The sequence below is a fragment of the Pezoporus occidentalis genome, unplaced genomic scaffold (assembly GCF_034315485.1).
Source record: "Pezoporus occidentalis ecotype Australia unplaced genomic scaffold, CSIRO_AGI_Poc_V1 ctg142, whole genome shotgun sequence".
Classification (NCBI taxonomy): domain Eukaryota; kingdom Metazoa; phylum Chordata; class Aves; order Psittaciformes; family Psittacidae; genus Pezoporus; species Pezoporus occidentalis.
The window spans coordinates 830,351-852,241 of NW_026913230.1; the positions used below are offsets into that span (position 1 = coordinate 830,351).

Here is a 21,891-nt window from a genome sequence, read left to right on the forward strand (position 1 = left end):
GTACAACATCATCATAGCAAATAGTTCTTGGCAGTATGTCCTTTGTCACTTCAGTTTCATTTGCTCCCTTATGTCAAAGACAAAAGAAGGTGCTGGGAGAGAAGGTCCAGGCCAAACACCCTTGAACTGATGCAGATATTCCTGAGGACAAGAGAGTTCCACACACTTGTGTCTGTTATCTTATTTGCTATATACATATATATATACACACTGGCAATGTATCTATGTGTATTTATATGTATGTAGCTGTGTAGGACAAAGCTTGTATCACAAGAGTGCCATCACACATAGCAAGAGACTCTGGTAAACTCAGTCCCAAGTTCCATTCTGATGAACCCAGCAGCTAAAGGTAACCACCACTGACCTGTGTTGTAGTGTTTTGTGCAGTATCTCAAGTCTTTTTCTTCTTTGAGGATAAACTGAGGCAACGTCAGCCCATCAGCAACTTGCACGGCTCCTTTTTCTTGCCACTCAAATATGAGATCATTCATTGTGTAGCCAACTATTGAGAGGAGGAGACAAATACCATGTGAAACACATACTAAACACTGATCTGGAAAGGGTCAGACTTGTACAGGAGATCTATGCTTGGAGGCAGGGACCTTCCCTGGCCTTCTTTGGCGATGCTGTAATGAATAGCATTTGGGTTGAGGGAAAGCTGCTTGTGCATGTGATAAAAGCCAGGGTAATGACTTGCACTGGAGCCGAGATGGTGTGCAATGAAACATCTGCAATAAATCACATTTTTTCTTGGATTTGGCTTTTTGAGCTGTTTGCTGTTTTTTCCAACTTGACCTCATTCTCTGAAAGAAGTTGCTCATCATCTTTCCCTCCTTTGGGATAAGCAATAGGTACAAGGGGCAAATGTTCACCCAGAGAGAAAAAAACCTATTTGCAGCTGAAAGCCCTTTCCCCTTTTTCCTCCAAAGCGAAAGGCTAATGTAAATACCAGCAAGCCAGGGTGCCTCATGGGGGATCTTTTAAGGTTTGGCTTCCTTAGGAAATGTCACATGTGCTGAATGAATGGAAAATCCTGAGCAAGTGGCTCTTGAGCAAACCTCCAGTGAAGGCTGAACTGGGAATGGGTTGCAGTTGGGGAGGGAGAGGGCAGGGATGGAGATGTGCTCAGCACTCACAGCTTTCTAACTGCATGATGCACGTCTGTACATCCATGGGGAAGTTCTTCAGGTCCATGGGGCAGGCCAGAGTCAGCGTGATCCTGAGGAGAGAAGACAGTTTGTGGTACTGATGAGGGGGTGAACCTTCTCGAACACCCAGTGCTACAAACAGGTACTTTGCCCAAGACACACTGGCGTGCTTCAGGAATGACTGATCATTCACCTCTTCCCTGCCTGTGTTTTCACATGTGCTGTTGGAAAGCATCAGAAATGCTGAGCATTTGGCTCTGTGATATAAGTGCCAGCAGTTGCCTGCTGCAGATGGCATTTCATTGTAATGTTGTGCAGAACAAAGAGTTCCCACACCAGTTTGCTGCTTTGGTCTTCATTCCTTGCCTTAGGTTCACAACTGTCTGGATTAGCATCCAGCCTAAACCCATTCCCTGGACACCCCAGGTGTGTTTCTGGAGACTGGGACTGTTTCAAAATCTTTGAACAGAACATTTCTCTGTCAGAAAAGACAAGAGAATTTTGCTCAAAATCACACATTGTTCTGGGGGAAAAGGGAGACTTCAGTGGGAAAGGCTTTTCTGCAGGGAAAATGCCCTGTGGTAAGTCAAAAGAACCTCTGTATCTTCCTGAATAACCTCTGTATCTTCCTGAATTCCTGCTGTGCATCTTGCAACCCCGATTTTTTTCTCTCAAGCTCCATTTTCACTAGGTGCAGGCTGCATTTTCTGTGGTATATTGCTGTGCTGCCCTGTATCATAATCTGTACTGAAAGTGTTTGTTTGGTTCAACAAGCTGATATTAAATGATTCGGTTCTGATAGCTAGACTATTTGGTTTTATAATACTGAAAATGCTGTTCTTTGAAGTGTTGAGATTTTTCAGCTCTTTGCCTTGATGTGGAAATAGGGGACTCAGCTGGGGGGAACAGGAACTCAATTTTTCTATCATCAGGCTTACGAGAAACTTAGCAGGAGGGAAAGGTACTTTAACTTGAATCCTAATGTTGGAAGCAATTCTCTGCTTGAGTTTAGAGGCATGTTGGGACAGAAGATGTGACAGCAGAAAGAATCAATCCGCTCCAACCAGTTTCCTCTTTAAGCAACTGCATTAAGCAACTGCACTGTATTTAAACAAACACCTTAGCATAGAGAGTCACCCCCAGCCTTTGCCCACTTTGTTTGTCTCATCACATCTCTGGCAGGGGACTCCACCTCTGATCAATCAGTGAGAGAAGCCTTCCATTACATCTTCAGACAAGCCCCTTGAGAAGAATTTACTGTAAATGTGAAATGGGTGACTGTGGCTATGACAAGGTCTTCAGGTGCTGAGCACATGTTGGACAAGTGTGTGCTGAGAAGGGGTCAAAGAGTGAAACCCTCAAGGATGGTTTTGGGTGAACCCAGTTCTGAACATGCTGAGCCTTGCAAATAGTAGTAGCAAAAAGCGAGTTAGAAAATTGCAGAGCACTGGAGATGGAAACATTTTTTAAAAGGGAAAGACTGCTTTTCCTTTTAGAAGCTTTGTATTTACATTGTGCTCTTCCACCAAGAATGCCCTCTTTCTTTTTGGTTTTCACAGGGAAACATCCTTAAAAAGAAGCCTATATATTCACCTGGAGATGAGGGAGATGGGAAAGTTCTTTTTTTTAAAACAAGAACCAAAGGGTTTTCGAGTTTTTGCCTTGAAAAGGAGGATCAGTCACATTGCTCCATGTGCCCTGCTGAGTTATTGCCCTGTTTTGCAGAGCATTCCCAGCACTGGGGTGACCCAATATTCTCCCTCTGTGCTCCTGCAAACCCACCTGGAACAGGACCCTGTGCCATGCTCATTGCCAAGCTGGTGGTGGCAGTTTTACTGCCTGCCTGATGTTAGAAATGAAGAAATGTGAGGTTTCCACATTCAGCCAACGTGCCTGGCAATGTCTTACTGCTTTGGCCATCAGGGAGGTGGTCTTTGTGCTGGAACCACCTTGATGTTTGATGGAGGCTGTCTGCATTGCAGCATTAAGCTGTCTATTTTCCATTTTTACAGCTCCATGCTGTTTTCGATTCCCCATGGGTGCTGCTGGGAGCTGCAGTGTGAGAAGGTGTGTGTGTACCTCAAATTTATGTTATACATGAGGTGAAGAGAATCTTCGACATAGACTTAAACTTTCCATCTTTAGGCTCATGAAGGTTGATCTTCGTTTCACTGGTTTAAAATAAAGAGTGGATGGGGTTGGAAGTGAAGTATTTCCAATTTGGCCAGGGAAAGCTGCAGCTTACCTGGTCTGTTGTCAATCATCAGCATGAGGTTAGATGGGACACCTCCAGAGGGCCCCTTCCCACTGTGTTGCTACAGTACTGCTAATTGTATGATTTCCTATTTTTAAAAGACCTCATTTTTTTTTTACCCAGTGCCATGCTCAAGGTCCATGTTCTCATTTCAGGCTTGAACAGTGAGAGTTTAGCTCTGTCCTCCCCTACCTTGGTGGAGCTCTTCTCATGGAGTCACCTCACCTGATGCTGTAGAGGACGTTGCCATTTCTGGAAATCCTCAGAAGCTTGTTGTCTGTGGTAATCTCATGGAAATGGGCCCCTTTCTCATTAGCAAAGAACAAGTCGGGTTTCCAGATGGAGTCCAGCATAGAGGGGTCCAGGTCCAGGGAGTCATCAGGGTATTCATTGTAAGCCAGCCGTGGGTCATTCCATTGCTGTCGCAGGAAGATGTTCACCCTGTAATCCTGTGCAGTGTAAGCAGGGAGCAGAGAAACGCTGTTAGTGCTCAGAGGAAGCTGGAAGTGCTAAGAGCTGAGGAGCATGTACTAAAATCATTGTCAAAACCAAATCGTGTTTAGGCCTATGTTCTCAAGCTGTGGCAAGCATTTTGGGCACTATTTCTCAAGGAGCTGCTGTTTTTAGCTTTGTAGCTTACAGCTATCTCATAGCAGGAGCAGCTGCCTACCCTTGCATCCCCCTGTCACAGTAATTGTCAGCTGTGTGTGAAGTGTCAAGACCTCTAGTCTGAACCCTGGGGCTGAAGAAGTGATGCTCAGTTGCAGAGGTTGTTGGTGTCAGCAAGAAAACTGTTGCAGAGGATTAAGGGGAAAAGGAGACCAAAGGCAACTTCCTTTCAGTGTTGAACCATCCCATATTGAGTCTATTGTGTCTGTCTATGTTTCCTCTAGACTTGTGAAAAGGCACAGTGAGACAGGCAGTCCATGGAAGGGATATTCCCTGTGCAACCACTAATATAAGGGTAACTCATACAAACTGATGGGAGCAGCTAACCTTGGTGAGCGTACGTGAACTTGAGAGGGATGTGCATGAAGTCTGCTCTCGTAATCCTAAGCGAGTGTTCTGGATTCCCTCTCTAATGTCAGGCTGCCATAAATGCTACAGATTTTATAGGATGGCCATCTTTAATTGAAGCTGGTCCCCTAGCACTTTGCAAAATGATATCTGCCTCATAACCATGTGTCTTACAGCTCCTCAGAGCTCCCCAAGCCAAGGCTGGCTGCTGAGGTCCAGCTCAGACACTCTCCTGGATAATTAAAAGTAGATTCTTTTCTCCCTGTCTGACCAATAGCTTCCCAGGGTGACCTGCATGCCCCTTTTCTGCTGACTTCCACATAAGAAAGTGAACCAACAGAATTAAATGGGAAGAGGACGTGCCAGCTATCAGGAGAGGGATAAAGGCTCCGTGTCAATAAATTAATCGACATTTACCAAGTATAGAGGCAGACTGTGTCTGAAGAGCAGCATATAATAAACCAATTTCACTGCCCTGGCCCAAACTAATAGTTGCTATCATGATGAAGAATTTCTTTGATGTCTTTCTAATAGTAATGTACTTTGAAGACTTTTATTAAGAGACAGTTAATGGAGGGTGTTTCACATGCCTGCTGGTATCTAATACTTGCTGTAGGCACCAGGAACTTTCTTTCAGTGAGATTATTTGGCACTTCTCAGAGGATATGCCTGATTCTGCCATCAGGTCTGTTCTTTCCATCTGGAGAACACAAAGCTCTGGGCTTGAAAAGGTGCATGTAGAGGAGAGTCTTTCTGATGTCGCTGCCTCAAGCACTCTTTTGATTATGAACCTGCAGCCTTTTATCCAAGAGGATCTGACGCTTGTGGAGTCCACTGGAAGGCTGGGAGAGGATTGTGTCTTGACACGTGTTTTGGATGGGGCAGTCCATAGCCAAGACCATGGTCTAGAATGTGTTTCAGGCCACTTAGTGCCATCTGCACCCTTGGAGCACAGAAGCTGCTAATGACATTAATGACTGTGACAACAACAAATGGACCAACAACTTGATGCTAAAAGGAGCAAACCTCTGAAAATGAAACACTCTCTCCTTCTGCTGATATTCTAAATGTCATCTTCATAAGTGCATTTCTCTGACTTCATTATTCATCTCTGCTGACCCTGCATAATGTGTCTTGAGAAAATGTGAATAGCTGTGGACAGGAACCAGTGCCTTAGTGCAGGACTGGCAAGTCCCACACACCTGAAAAAGGAAAGCAACCCTGAATTTCCAGCTCCCATGGCACACAGCAGCTCCATGAACAACCTGTACACTTTCAAGACTCCCTTTTCTGTGTGTTAAGACCTGTCACCACTGCAGTCAAGGGAAATCAATGTTACTGACCTAACAGGTAGAAAGCAAAAAGTTGTTATGTTTATTCAGCTAGATGCTAGCAGGTCAGCTCCAGATGGGGACTTATGTCATGTACAACACAAATTAAACTCATGTTTGGAAGAAACTTCAGTGGTAGCTGCCCAAAAGTGTTCTCAGCCTGATAGAGTGTTGGAAGCAGGGGAAAAAGGAGCCAGTCTCTCTGCAATAGCTTGTGCTGATGCAAATAAGCTTTGTTGCTGGAGTAAATACACTGCTTCAGCTCCAAACCTTGCTGAAAGGAAAGGGTAGAAGGGAGGTGTAGTGTGGTTTATGTTGCTACCACAGCAGGCATAAGAGGCCACAGACAGAATGACTTCCATAGTCTTTGTCACCATGATGAGGGATCTTAATCACATGCTTGTGGGACAAATGAAAATTAACTTCTCACAGGAGATGGGTGTGAGAAGGCTCCTCCTAACTCATCTCCAGAGACCAAGCGTCCTGTACTCATGTCCAGGGGCATGTCATGAATGTACGGTGTGAGAGACTGCACTACTGTGGTGCAGGAGATGCTCAGCAGTGTGGTGAGTAACTGGGGCATGCTACTCTTTGTGCTCTTCCTTTACAGACAAGTGTTTGCAGTGGGTATGTTTTGCTTTGGAATACAGACAACTGAGCATTTATGTTGTGATATACAAAAAGGCAAGGACAAAGAAACAGAATACATGGACTGAATGCAATACTCTGGTTTGCCATTTTACAACATTAATATTTCACCTATGTGAATGTGTGCTTATGAAGAGCTTCCTTCTCAGTGAGTTTATTCCACAGTCCTAGCCTGGTCACTGACAATGGTTGTTTTCTCCCAGATGCCTTTTCCTTTATGACAAACAGCTGCATTGCACTGCAAGATTGAAGTTGCTGAGCAGCCTTTCAGGTTTTTTGTGTCCAGGCTTATTTGAACATAATTGTAAATACAAGCACGTGACAGCAAAGTGGATATGGCACTGCCCGAGGAGCCATCAGAAGGCACGGGGGGATGTCTGTGGCTGTGCCATTGCCTAAGATAAGGGTCACAGTATTTTGTTACCAGCTAAAGGATCCTGAGTGTTGAAAGCTGTGTGCCTAGGCATTGCAGTCAAGCTGAAAAGTGATGAGCCAAACAAACACTCATTTGTTGGCTACCTGGAGATATATGGTATTTCTCCTGGATGCTATTGTATGAGATCTTAATTGGCATCACCAAGAAATCAACAGTTATTGCTAAATGATGGACAAAATGGACCAATTTCTGATGTGAACTTTCTAGATAAAAAAAAAAAAAAGGCTTTACTGGGGCTGCAAACTCAGCAAAAAAAAAAATCTCTTTCTCTATATCCTTATTACTTGCGTTCCTCATTTGTGTGCCTATCACATCCAGGCATTGATTATCTTGTGCAGCCTGTTCCTCTGGCTGGCTTGGGAATGAAGAACAGCAGCTCTGTATTGTGAAGGCATTCAGGAGCTTTGCAATTTGGCACAAAGGCATTTCACTCCCCAGGGTGAAATGACAGAGGGTAGGAAGAAAGTGACTGAGGTGATCAAAGTAGTTCAGTTTGATAATGCTGAGATGTAATTCTGCTTAGTGACCTCGCAAAGGAGCTGAGGAAATGGAAGATCATTTGAGACCTTCCCTTCCCAAGACACCACAGTCTTGGCAGCTGATGAGGTGTGAGCTGATGAGAGCAGCAGTAGGCTGGGGGTAGCGCTGTGAGGAAGGGATGGAGGCTGTCAGGAATAGGTCCCAGCTCCTGACTCAGGGGTTCTGTCAGACCACATTCTGCTCTGAACAGTTTTGGTGAGAGGCTGCACTTTGATACATCTACATCTGGCTGATGGAAAATACCAGGGTAAAGACTGAACTCCTTCAGGTGGGGATTCTGTTACCCACCTGGACAGCGGAGCACAAGGGGCTTTATTAGCATTGAGTTAATTCTCTAGAAAGGGAACAGCAAAACTGTTAAGGCTACTTGCCTTGCAAAAGAGCACTGCAAGAGAATGACTGGGGAAAGAAACAGCAAGCACCCACCAACCCTTTCCCCTGCAAAAACCCCACAAACAAAGCCCCCACACACCAGAAGCGTATTAACTTGGAAGGGTTAATAAGGGACCTTGTTACCGTCACAGCTGTAGCCAAGAAACCAATTTGCAGCCTGGTGTTAAAGCTACAGCTGGGCAGGGGAGAAGGTGTCATGAATAGCAGTTGTGTTGAAGGTGTTGCTGGTGAGGAGGAAGAAGACTGGTGCTTGAGGAAGGCAGGCAGGTGCTTGAGGAAGGCAGGCAGGTAGGTAGGTAGGTATGCAGGCATGTATGTGTTGAGGGGTGGGAGTAGTATCCTGATGTTTAGTAGATGTGGGGTTTTATGCTGGGAACCCAAAAGGAGGATGTTTTCAGGGTTTCCCTATAAAAGGAGGGTGAAAGTATATGTCTTTGGGTCAAGGATGGGGCTGCTGGGAGATGGGTTGTAGCCAGCATCCTGAATTTGAAGTTCAGGAATCCACTACTGAGGTCTTGGTCTTCAGCTTTTTGTGTGTATTTGAATTATGGTTTTATTGTTGTTTTTTTTTTTCCTTCTCCATTCACTGCAAAACTAAGCTCCAAGAGCATAGGTAGTAAAAAGACTGCAAGTCTAACATTGAAATTGTAGCAGAATGTGTGATGTTGTGAAAAACCTTTTCATTTTGTGTTGTATGACTTGTTATGTGCTCATCATCTCTGTGAGACTGATGGTTGGTTTTAAGAATGACTGACTGCAGAAAACTGAGCTCAAATCCTAGCCTTTGTAGCAGGCTTTCTGCACTGATTGTGCATCTTCATGTCTTGGGGTGTGTGGGTCCAGTGTTAAATATGTGACCCACATGCTCAATCGGTCATACTTGCTATTTGCTGCACTGTGGCTTGTGAGGCTGGAGCGAGCTGCTCAGTCTGTTTTGCAGGGTGGTTTATCTCATTGTAAATATCACATGAGATGTCTCTGAAAATAATATTTAACATTTGGACAGTTGTAGCCTCCAGCTCCTCCTGTCCTTAGGAGATGCTGCGAGACCAATTGTAGCTGTGCTGCGGCTGGCTGGAAGGTCACATCTGGTTTGCTCCTTTTGGATGGGGTAACTGTGGCATGAAAGCAGCAAAAATAAATTTGCACGTGTGCATTGTGTCTAGGGGAGCCTGTGCTGACTGTTTTGTGGTGTTCTTCCTTTTACACTCTCATTTGCTGTGTGTAGGTCCTTTTTAAAACATGAGATTATAGGAGGAGCCATGTTGATCACTGAATTCAGCTCTTAGCAAGTCTAGGTGATGGTATAAAAAACTCCTCTATATGCCTTCTCTATACAAATGCTTCCATGTAACTGCCTAAGCTAGTGAGTGTGCCATGAAACTGCAGCTTCCATTAGAAGAGAGACTGAGGACATTGCTTAATTTCAAACTTGCTGTTATAGGAGGAAATCTGTTAGATAAAATGCTCAAGATGCTATTAGTTGTGTCATGATACGAAGACAAACCAAAGCTGGTGCAGTTTTAGTTTAAACCAAAACCCTCTTCCCTAGGAGCATGACTTCTGTTTCATGTTGAATAGTGTTTGTGGTTTTGCTATAGGTTTCATACTCTGATAGACTTGGTGGGGAAGGTGTTTATGCTTTTGAAGAGCAAAAAGGAATTTAACAACTTACGACTGGGGGTTGCTTGGTGTTCTTAAAAATAAGCAGGTAGGATGGATGCATCTTGTGTTTGTCCTCTGGAATTTCTTGCTGTTGTTTGCACTATTGCAGTAATACTTTAGGATGGCAGGAGGCTGTCTGCACTTGTTTGGTAGTTGGTAGTATCCTTCCCCTTGAAGGATACACTGGTTTCATGCGGATGTGTTCCCATTTGTAGCTTCTCTTGTCCTTAGAGCTGATTGCAAGTGAGGCTGATGGATAAAGCTATGAGCTGCAATCTAACATAAATGTCCAATCAATTATGTGCACTACTAGAGGCTTTTATGTTGGGTCTCTGGTTCTGCAGGATGCTTAAAGGAGTTTATTTCCCTTGCTTTAAGTCAGCTCTGCTTGGGGGAATTCAGTTTGGTGGATGACTTTGTTTATCCTTGCAGCAGTTCTAGATCTCAATTTTTTTGCCTTGTCCATTTTGAGCATTTATGAAGCACACGTCAGCTTTCTCCCCACTCTGGGATGTCTGGGCCTCCTCTCAGCCCTCATTATTCTCCCTTCTGAGATTTGTAGGCCCAAGTGGCTCCATTAAACACCTCTTTGCTCTATTTTCCTGTAGTCTCTTCCTCTACCTTTCGTGATGCTTCAAGCTGTAAGTGAGCATTCACCTCCAGTTTCTCTAACCCTCTGCATGATTTACACTGATTTGTGAGATTCAGGCAGTGTGAACGTAAATGGTAAGTGGTATTTTCTGTAGAACTAACAGCCTCACTAGAGAGACATATTAAAGCCTTCTCTAATTGTGTGCGTGATATCCTTAAAACCCTAAGATTCTTCTCTTGCAGGGATCAGTGCAATAATAACCAAGTATAAGATGATGTAGTACTCGGAACCTGAACCTGACCAAGCTTAGGATGCCTAATGGTTGAGGCTTAAACCACAATGTTGTTCTTGCTCTTCTGGCCAGTGAAGCAGCTGTGGAATGTTACAATCAGTCTCAGGGGTCAATCACAGAGTACTGCTTTCTTAATAGTAAAATGTTGAATTGCTTCTTCCCCCACTCCCCAGCTGCCCCCCTTCCTTCACTCCCCCCAGATAGTTGATCACTTGTTTGAATTCAAAGCAGTCAGGTCTGTCTCCCTTCATGGCAGGACCTTCTGCCCTTCCCAGAATCTGGTGGGAGCTGATGCTGCCTGTTTGACCTGGTGCATCCTCAAACACTGGGGAGGGACTGGCTTTTCCACAGAGCAAATCCCAGAGACTGCTTTAACTTGCTGAGATCTCGTTTTTAGATGTTTCAATACTTGTGTTGCTCGTGCTTTTGTCGGTGTTTACAAGCAGAATTGCTGTCCCCAAAGAAGTGCATTATATTAGGTTGTGTGCAGTGCTGCGTCAGCCTGACATCTGGACTAGCTTGTCAGAGCTGGCTTGGGTATTTCTAGACAAAGCAATGTGCCCACAGGGTGTTTTTTGGGTTCCCATGGGAATTTTTTCTATGGAAGATAGACTATGAAATGAGTGGCATCTGGTGAGGATAGCAAGTCCCTGCAGCATGTCTTAGAGGTGAACTGCATATCTTTCTTGTGCTAGTCTATGCTGATTTTAAGCAGCATCTTGTTTACAGGGATCCTATGGTGCCTTTGTATGAGTGCTCCAATGCATCTTTCTTGCAATGTAGAACAGATATATTAAAAAACATGTAGTGTGCTCTCTATGTTACCCAGGGATCCCTTGTGGGCCTGCCTCTCTCCCCTGCACTCTGAATCATCTTTGTACAGGAACAGAGTATTTACTGTCTGTAACACCAAACGGGGTATCCAATAAAACAGTACATTAGGAATAGATGTGTATTTTGGTTCTAGTTTGTTCTTTTTTGCTTTATATACGAATGAATATACTTCTCCTCTATGAGCGCTGCAATCCAACTGTGAAAATGTGTTTCTTTGTGCTTGGACAGAGTAACAGATTTTTTTCTACTATTCTAACAGAGCTATCCCCAACCCCAAACGATTTCCAGAAGAAGGATTTTGTGTCATAAAAGACTTTCAACCCCAGCTATATAGCTGTTTACTCCTCTGACAGTGGCATGCATGACGAGTAACTTGTTCAGGTCTAGGGGTGTGATCTATATGTAAAGCCTATAACATCCTGCCTGAAAGCACAAAACACCTGGAGTCTTGCCTTCTTAATTCGACATCTTTCTAGAAAAAGAATTGCCAAAGAGTAATTGAACACCATCTTTCTGGATTAACTTTCATTAGCACAGAGGTAAGGCACTGTACCTCCAGAGTTTTTCCTTTGCTGTTCACTGGTTATGTCACAACCAATCTTTAATAGTTTACAGATGGAGTAATTATCTCCTGTTCTAGTGGTCCTCTGCTCCTAAGGTCTTGCCAATTAGACACAGCCTTTAGCCATGTTCACTGATTTTTGTCTGAAGTGAGCCTTAACTTGCAAATATTGGGGGGTTTTATTTTTATTTAAAAAAATCACTGTCTACAGAAGAGTTTCTTTGAGAAAGTAACCCAGTAATTCTTGTGGTCTCTGGGAATCTGGTGCAGACTGAATGTGAGCTCAGCTGATTTCCCTTCACGCAGGGTTGATTCATACTTGTGGATTTATGGGTATTTCAACAAAAAGTGTCTGCAAATGTCTGAGCTTGGAGCCTTAAGTAGATCTTCAGAAAAGACTCTTTGTTTCTTTTTCTGACCCTTTTACTTTGCCTATATGGTGTTTTTGTAGGGATGCAGGTACAGACTGTGATCCTCAGCTACATGCAATGAGAGTCTTTTGTGTTGACCATTAATTTATTCTAAGCTTAGATAAACTTGGAAACACTGAGACAATGTTTTCCTCTGGTCACACTAAAGAAGAGGGTGATGCTGCATTAGCTGGGAGTGCAATGAGGCTGAGCCAGTAGCTGAGCAGCTGTGCTGTGATTTGTACTTACCATAGTTGTTTCTGCAATTGAACCAAAGCTGTTGATGAAAATGTTGCAGCTGACATTCACTGGTGGGCCTGCATGACAAATACAGATTGGAACAGTTTACTGTGTGCTTAGAAGACAAAATATTTCCACTCTGTAGTGTTAAAACCTATTGTGGGAGCAGGGTGACTGAGGGGTGGGATATGAGAATGGGATCTGGATGACCCAGCTTACTCAGTTCTGATGCCAATTTGACATCAAACAATTCTTTTGTTTCACCTCTGTTCCCTTGTTTGGGATAGTGTTTATATATCTGTTTTGTGACTTGTTTTGATGAAAAGGAATAGATCACAGCCAGCCAAGACAGCTTTCTAGCTATCTTGGCATTGCTGTATGCGTGGCAAGCTCACCTTGAACACAATAGCAACGTAACCCAGAAAGGAGATGAGAGGCTATCATCAGACCCTCTTGTTTAGAGTTCTATACTTTTAAAATACTCATATAAATCATCTAAATGATCCTGAACTAGGGCTATAAGCTCCCTTCAGAGTCGGTACAGAAGCCTGTGTTGTAGGGGTCAGGCTGGGTAAAGGCATAAGTACCCCATATAGTAATAGTGCTGTCTGCTAAGTCTCACAGCTGGATAGGAGGCTTCAGGGCTCTGCCAATGGAAGTTCTCTGGCTGTCTTGTTTTGGGAGAAGGAACTCCCAGGCTTTAGGCCATGCTTCTCCTGGGCTTTATTTTCTTTCAGACAGAAGCTTTGCTTAGCCTGCTTGTACTGGGGAAAGTTAAGGGGCTACCAAAGGAGGGGAGTGGAGATTAAGGAATTAAAAGACTGTGGTTGAGGGCATGGGGGTTGGTCTGCTCATGTGATACTGGTGGCCACAGGTACTGTTATGACTGGAAGTGGATCACAACATTGCCTGGTGAATCTGAGCTGAAAATGTTGCATTTGCACTGAGGATGATGCCAAGAGCTGCAGCTCAGCGCAGGAAGCTGGAGAACATTCTGGAAGCAGAGCTGTGTCAGGTGCCTGGTAAACCAGTGTCTTGCCCACATTAATGAGAAGATTTCTAGAGCCTTAGAGGGGAGAAGCAAAAGGGGTCTCTGTGCTGCCCAGTGTGTGGTGGGGGAAGATGGCCCAGGCAGAGAGCAGAGGAGACTCCTCCAGGAATCAGGGTCCCCCTTTAATGCTGGGGGAATTAATCTCATATCATCTCTGTGACAGATGCTTCTGGGAAGATAACATCTATGGAAGCAGCAAGTGTGGATATTTGGATTATTCCCCATCCTTTCTGGAAACAGGGATGGTGTCTGCATTTCAAACAGCCTGATGGCTCAGCCTGGCTGGGAGAGTGATGCTTGACAGTTGTAAGGCCACATCTGCAGTCTGGCGGTTGCTGCAACATAAAATACTGAGGGGTAGGAATGGCTTTAACGAGAGGCTTGTGCCTCTAATCAATGCAAACTTCCTCCTGTGTGGAAATTAATGGTATTTCCTGATTACTAAGTAACGTTTGGAGCTTGGCTTGTTCCTCTTCATTTCCCTTTCCTTTTCTCCTGTTTTAGCCTCTTCTGAAACTTTGTGCCTGTCCTCTGCAGGAGTAGGGTTGCAGCCATGTAACAGTGATACTCTCTATGGCTGGGATTTTCTTGGTGTGAGCCCCAGGCAACCCAAGCAGGCTTCTGTCTAACCAGCTCCCAGCCAGCCATTTGCCAGCTCAGCAGCAGCTCTGTTCAATCTGTGCAGCTCTTCCTTCAGACTTAAATGTAGGTATGGGCTAAAATATCAGATATAAAATGATGCCTTTTCTATCACTCCCTTCACCAACTTGTCTTCTCTGAAAGGTTTATCCAGAATACTGAGCTGAGCTCCTGGATGACTGCATGTGCTCATGGCAGACATGCACGGAGGATTTTGACTGTCTTGCTCCTGATCTTGTGCTGATGTGAAGCTGAGTGTGGGATAGGGCTGGCCCAGTGCACACTGAAGAAGGCTCTCTTTGGGCCACCTCTTGTTGAGGCACTGCACCCTTCCCACTGTGTCCAAGGGGACACAGTGAGGATTCTGCAGGGTTTGGTTGTTGTGTGAGGCTCTACAAACTTCCCTGCTTACCACTGAAGCATGCCAGCTCTGCAGTGGGGTGCAGCTGTGAAGCAATGTAGTTTACCAGCAGTGGGGCTGGGTACAGCCTGGGTGTGAGGTCCACTGTCTGCCCCTACTGGATTCCGCCCTCTCCCTGTCAGAGTTGCTGGCTTCCTCCTCCAACCTAAAGCAAACCCCAAATGCTTCTTCCTTGTTCTCAGAATGTGAAGCCACAGCTAGGCCAGACCTTGCAGCATTTAAGGAAGAACTGCACTCTTTATGTTAAACTTCTCCTCCCCAGAAATCAATCTGATGTGGATTTTTGGTATTATTTTCGTTTAGAACTAAGCCATTAAAATGCCCTTACGAGTTACTGCAGTTAATTGAAATGATGTGCTTTGAAAGCTACAACCCCAAGCTCTGTAAAACACCTCCTATGCCTCCTATATAAACTGGAGCCTGATTTATGTGTGGGAAGCTAAGCCAGCAAAACTGCCCTGTGGGGAAGGTGTGGTTCATTGAAATAAAACTGAAATTAAATTATCTCAAATAAAGCAATGCAGCTGCTTCAGCAGGAAGATAATGTATACATTGCATTAAATATTAAAGTTTGGTTTCTTCTGTGTGTGCATAATTTAGTGGTAGGCAGGTTTACAGGGTGGGTTTTTTTAACTCTTTGTGGTTTTGGTTAAAACCAACAGTGTTGTGTTGCCTTGCCGATTTCTAAGACATAAGACCTGTATTTGGGTTTAAAATCCCAGTATAGAGCTTGTTGTTTGCAGCTGTGTAGCAGGTGTTGTTATTGGGATTAATAGGTCCTAGGAGTCCTGTGTTAGCACTGCCTGTGGCTCTCAGGGGAGAAGGAATTGGTAGTAGGAAAGAAGTGAATGAAATGAGCATTGGAGAGGGCTGGACAGTGACTGAGAGGGGGCAGGTCCCACTTTATACCTGGGTGTGATTCAAGGGATTCAAGAAAAATGAGCTCAGATAAAGAAAACAATAGAACCCCAGGGAATGGTGTGGGTTGTAAAGAGACCCTGAAGATCATGCCATTCCAAGCCCCCTCCTATGGGCAGGGACACCTTCCTCTAGACCAGGTGGAAAAACCCACCAAAAAAAGTCCCTAAACCCAACCCTGTTAGAAGAGGTGTTCTGGGGAGTAAAAAGAGGCTCTGTTGCCTCTCCCAGGGTCTGTTCCTATGCTGCTTGGCTGCCAGTGAGTGTAGGGTGAACTGGGCAATTTAGGTGTGAAATGGAGCTGTGGGTGCTGACTTATAGCCCTTTTACTATGGGGATCGTGGTGGGTCAGAGCTGCCCTGGCATCTTGAGGGACTCCCTTTGGCTTCAGTGAGTCTAAGTGGGGAGCATTGCCCACTATTAGAAGGTGCTGTGAGCAGTGACTGTAGGAGAAAAGCTTCAACTTCCCTCTTACCTGAGGTGTTCAGCTCCCTGCCAGTCACTGCTTGGTTTGGCAGGATCCCTGATCTCTGTATTGGAGGTTTTCCTGCATGTAAAGTTGTTACAAGGTTGTTTCCATTCTGAGTAGAAGTCAAGTGCCTTACCAGACATCTAGGATATCCATGTGCCAAATCCCTCATTAACATATATATTTCACATGAATTAAGATTGTTCATATTCCATATACAGCTAAGGAGGCATTCATGAAGATTGCATGCTGTTTTCAGTCCTAAGTTGAAACAAAGCCACGAAGCAGGTTTTTATGCATACCTTTAAAATTTGGCCTGATTCTGGCATCATATCCTGAAGTTCGCCCCATCAACTTATCCAAGAAATCGGAAGGAGACATGGGTTTGGGGGCAGATCGTGCTGCTGCTTCAGCTTCTTTAGAGGCTGCCAGGCTGTGTGAGTAGAAAGAAAGAGATTTTTAGTGTACATCCCATACTGGGGAGGGTTTGGGGTCCAGAAACAGAACCCTTCATCTCATTCCTGCTGTGAGGCAAGATGGGCACCCATGTGAACTCCTAATGAAGCTGGTCTCTGCTAATTTGTTTGCCCAGCCCAAACACCTCTGAATGCAGAATCCCAGCTGCCACCCGAGTAGCAGAGAGAGGATGAGTGGAGAAAATCCTTTCGCAAGTTCAGGTATAGCTCCTTGGCATGTCACTAAATTACAAATCTGAGCTCCACAGGTAAAATACACTCTGAGATTAGCCTTGGGCAGCAAGTTCTGCTTAATTACATGGCAAATAGCAAGGAGCATATCTGGTATCCTGACAGCCCAATTTTCCCAAAGGCAGGTTGGATTGGAGCAATCTGGAATTCAAGGCTTAAATGAGTGTCATTTGTCTGTATAGCTCCTGCAGAGCCTGTGGGTCTGTAGGGGATAGATGTGTTTTTGCTTCCCTCTTGCTGGCCATTCCAGCATTTGCTGTTAGTACCTGCAATGCAGGGGTCTGAGCTTAATACAGCAACATGGTCTCTGGACTAGGAGGTGTCTGGAGTGTGACCCTGAAACGTAATTCATGTTGGGTTGAGTATGAAAGGAAATAGAATGTTCTGGGGACCTGTATGGCCTCTGTGGCAGAAAGAGTGAAATTACCAATTTATCTGCAGAAGATGAAAATCTGAGGCTGGCAATGTGCCTTCGGACTCTATGGGATTCCACAAGATCTACAGGGTGATGATTTGGGCTTAGGAAGTCTCTGTTGTTGCCATCCATGCAGGAATAAGTGGCCTCCGGTGCTAGGTGCTCATTCTCAACTTTGCAGAAAGATTTGATTTTCAAGACAGGAATAGACACTATTCAGCTCTTTCGTTATGGTTATATGGCTTCTACTCAAACACAGATCAGCTCCCAGGCTGAAAGTATAGTGTAAAATTGCCTAGATTAGCAAAATTAATGTACCTATAAGTGACATGCAATGTGCTTAGGGCAAGAGCTGTCTCTACTTGTGGGTTCAGGTGCCTGCTCATGGTTAAAGTCTACAAGCCTTGTTGCAATGCAAATGTGTTAGCCAGAGAAAGCTGCTCAGGAGGAAGTGATGCTCATTGATTCACACTTCTGCAAACCCACTGAGTCCTTTTAAAGTACAAAGGCTGTGTGGAAATTGTGAGAAACCACTGTGGCAATGCAGCTGAGGGGCCTAAGCATGTTTGCAACAGGCACAAGATATTTAGCTATGCTTGTTCTCACAAATGATGACACCACAGAGTCCTCTTGCAGCACGAGGATGTCATCTTGAACGTCTGCATCTCTTATCTTAAGAGGCTGCAGTAGTCAAACCTGCTGTCTTTCAGAAGATTAGTGCTAAGTACTGACACAAGGTCTACCAGGAAGAATTTGGAAGTGCTTACTGTGCATGGCCTTGATGTGGCCTTGCCCTCAAAAACCTGTTCATACAGTGCAAGTTTGAGCTGAGACAAATATAGTCTATACAAGGCCTTGACAAGAGCATTTTAATGCACCAACTTCCTCAGGACTTTAGAAACGGGTGGGATTCAAATGCACTTGGGAACCGTAATCTGAAAATCATGAGTCTGTAGTAACCTGTATTGCATTGACTCTCTTCTCTAGCATTAGCAGCGATGGCTTGCCAAGCCTTGGTTTTCAATCCTGCAAACTCACAACTGCAGTCTGGCTGCTTTTGCAAGCTGCAACTGAATTGAGGTTCTTTGATTACTAGACTTTTAACTGTTTAAAATGGTTTAATTTCTGCAATAGGGAGACAAATTCCAGATCACTTCCAGTGAGAGCACCAAACTAAGGTTTCATTCACCTTTTATATGTTCACAATCCACTCCCACACTGGACCTGGCTGGTGCGCACTCATGCTTGGAGGTGATCTGACATGGTGTGAATGTAGCTTTCACTGTAGCAGTGTGCCATTTCTTTTCTTGTCCTCATCTCCTCTTTAAGAAACTGTGCAAAGCCAAACCGCTGTTTTTCAGGGGCAAATGGGGCTGTGGAATGGGTGATGTATTTGTTTGGGGTTTCTTTTCCTCTTAGAAGGAAAACAACAGGGTGCAATTGATTTGCAAACTCAGAAGAAGAAAGCTGGGAGTGGGAGGACAATCAATACTAGGCTTGACTGCTGCATTCCAATAGAGTATCTACACGGCAATGAGTTGAGAGAAAAGTTTTCAATTAAGCAGCAAATGACTTGGTAACCAGACTCCTGCCACTTCAGCAGCAAGATGCCAGATAGTGCAATACACTGATTTCTTATTAACTGTAGACTGGAGGAAGTATATGGAAGTGGAAAAGTTGGGGGGGGGAGGAGGCAGTACAAATCTAATGAGCATTAAGTGCAACAAGATAATTAGAAATTGCAATTTCCCTGGCATTCATTTTAAAAGTAAAAATTGGTGCTCATCCTTCCTGTAAATTCAGTGTTAAAGGCTGTGCTGAATAGGTTCCCTCCAGTCCCAATGAGTCTGATGTTTCTTGGGTGCCATTTTCTGATTCTTTCTGCATTGAAGCTGTATGAGAATGAATTTCATGGTCTCAGTTCCTATGTGAAAGTACATATTTGGATAAATGGATCCTATAAGCATCTGGGAGAGGACCACTCTCTCGCAGCCCCACTGCTTTCTACATATTCACACCCATCCCTTGAACAGTTTCTGTGAGCACCTTTAGGAATATGCTGCAACTGTGGTTTCCTCTCTCCTGGTGCATGTTTTGGAAGCTCTGGCTGCTGTGTATTTTTACTGTGACCTAGGAATGGTGAGTTCAGAGTTTCTTCCAGTTTCTATTTAGTTAGTAAATGTTTTCCTTAAACTGGCAGTTTAGTTCCCCCCTAGATTTAACAAGAAAAGGCAATAAAGCAGGGGATGAGGGCATAGTAAAGCCTTTCCAGCAGCAGGCAGAGGTACCTACTCTCTAGCTCAGAAGTAAGAGTAGGAAATGCTGCAGGGAGGCTGTCCACCACTATGCTTTGGAGGGAACGGATTGCATCTAGCACAGCCCTGAAATGTTCACTCTGGCTGTGACAACTGAGCTTTGCTACAGCAGCTTAGGTCAGGCAGCACCCAAAAAAGCTATCAGCTACTGCTCTCTTACAGCAGGTTAAGACAAACCCGAATGTGCTGCCTTGGGAGCTTTCTGGGATTTTCTACATCCCTTAGCTCTTACAGAAGCACCTTTGAACTTCCCATAGGAGCGTTCATCTCCTGGCCCAGCAGAGACAAGGGAAATTATTTGCAGTAGGAGAGAATTGGAACTTTAGGGTGAGTTGTTGTGCTTTTCAGAGAGAAAATTTTTTCTCTGAATAAGCAAAAGGATGCAAAACATGTAACAAAACCACTGAGGATGTAGTTTGCATTGGTGCAAGAGTGTTGTCTGAGCCAAGAGCCTCTTGGCGCATTTTAATAACAGCCATACAGCGGCTTATCTTATTTATGCTGGTGTAATTCCTAGTGGATCTGGCAGAGAAAGTGCTATCAGGCAATCATCACAGCAACAACAATGGGAAGGATCTCTTCAAAGGGTCAATGTGCCAGCATTAATACCACAGAAGATTATGATAGTTCAAAGGCAGGCACCACTGAGCCTCTCGGAGCTCCAGCCCACTAACAGGCATGTGAATGTGAAAGCTAGTGGAGATGAACACCCCAGGTACTCGGAACTGCTTTCCTTAAAATGGAGAAGTCAAGCTTTGCAGGTCATTTATTACTGGTTTCTCCCACCCTATAGAGGCACTGTTTGTTTTTGCTTCAGCTAAACAGACTTGTTCTTATTACAAGTTATTTGGTTTAGAAAGTAGCTCTTCTGCAGTGTGGACATGTCAGTTTGCTTGGTTCCCAGCTCCCCAGTTGGCTGTTTGTGCCTCCTTCCCCTATTTGTATGGCTCCTGTGCAACATTTTCATGCCTTTTTTTTTGCTGTGCCCATGGTTGTCCATTTACTTAAGCCAAACATCACAAACTGCCCTGTTCTGGTGGAATGCTGATACTGAGACATACTAATTCCTCTTTCTTTTCAAAGGGGAATGATGAAGGAATTTAATTAGCACAGGGCCTCTATTCCCCTGTCAAATAGTTTAAATTGTTAATCATTAATTCTGAGGGTGAAAAATAATGTCTGGCAGCAGAAGCACAAACTGTTGGAAAACAAGCGTTTGCAGAGGAAATGTTTCTCTGCAAAGTGTGGAAGGCTCAGGTCCCTGTGAAGGTAAACTGATGCAGCATCAGTGCCTTGAGAACAGCACTGAGTTATTCCTGTGCTTAGGTTCTTTGTATGTTGGGAAATAGATACCTGATTGCTTTACCCTCATTCAGTGCTGCTCAGCAAAGGTTTCTGGAGTGGTTTATTTATTTTTGAAACACAATTCAAGCCAAAAGCTTGTCAGGAATGTGTTGGGAGTTGCATTCTTCAAGTGTGATGTTTTCTGTGAGCAGGTATCCCAGGGGAGAGGGTTAGCCATCAGGCCTTTGAGGTAGGCTGAGGGGACTGGCATAACTGCTTCTCTAATTACCCTCAAAGCCAGGCTAGAGCAGCATGAGATCCTGGGGACACAAGAGAATTAATCAACTTGGAGCCTGCTGGAGTCACTAAAACCGAGAGGTTTTGGTGTAGTCGCAAAGAGTACATCTGATGGTTGGGTGTAGAAATGCAGTGTTGTCCACGACTGATGAGTGTTAACCATGATAACTCTCCACTCTTCCTGATCATCTCCCTGGTTGCTGAGATGGTGCCTCTTGGGCATGGAACCCCCTGAGCAGGGAATGGAGCTCAGCAGAGCCCGCTCTGGATTTAGCTGCTGCTGATACTGCCTGTCTCCATCTTGTCCTCGGCAGGCAGAAAGAGGGAGGAGGGACAGATGAGAGGTGCTCCAAGGGAAAGGGGCAGCTCTAAACTCTGTGTGCAGGCTGTTATTTCTGACTGCACATCGTGTTATCTGGAGGGAAATGCTGTCAGACTCTGGCCTGGGAAGGCTTGGCACAGACTGCATGCGGCCTTTTTTAAATGATTAGATTTACTATCAAAATTAATAGCACAATCAATATTGATACACAAATCAATTAAAAAGGATGAAACTCATTGTCTGCATGTTTTTCTGTCACATCTGAATTCCTGTCCTACAGTGGTAGAGGTGGACAGCATAAAGAGTGGAAGTGTATGGGGAGAAGAGAGCTCTGATACTTAATTTTTGGCCTGTCATGGTGCAGAGTAAGAGCTCTGAATGTTAAAGATGTGCTGGTTGCACAGAACTGATTGCAGTCCATGTGGTCATGCTCAACTGCTGGTAATTACTGTCCCTGCAGTGTGGTTATGGGGTGTGCTACAGGGGTGGATTTGCAGAACTGATTCTCAAAGGTGGGGAGGACCCTTGGATTTGGTTGTTTTCTTAATTCATCTGAGATCTTATGCAGCAAGGTGCATGGAGCAGAGCTGGGTGTTGGGATAGGATAGGAAAATAATCAGTTACAGTGAAGCTGGTGAAATATGGACTCTGAGAACCTGCGAGAAAGCGATCTTGCTCTGAGAAAGAAATG

At 44.5% G+C, this 21,891-nt stretch overlaps 1 protein-coding gene across 2 annotated transcripts in view; it reads right to left on the reverse strand.

Annotated features, from left to right (window-relative positions):
* GLRA1 (glycine receptor alpha 1) overlaps positions 1-21,891 on the reverse strand; it is a 37,817-nt gene that overhangs the window by 5,973 nt on the left and 9,953 nt on the right. For both annotated transcript variants that reach the window (XM_062609950.1, XM_062609949.1), the window contains exons 2-6: positions 16,163-16,293; positions 12,372-12,439; positions 3,628-3,851; positions 1,137-1,219; positions 365-502 (exon numbers count right to left, since the gene is read on the reverse strand). In XM_062609950.1, the coding sequence (XP_062465934.1) occupies positions 365-502; positions 1,137-1,219; positions 3,628-3,851; positions 12,372-12,439; positions 16,163-16,293 (644 nt within the window). The remainder of the gene's footprint in view (positions 1-364; positions 503-1,136; positions 1,220-3,627; positions 3,852-12,371; positions 12,440-16,162; positions 16,294-21,891) is intronic.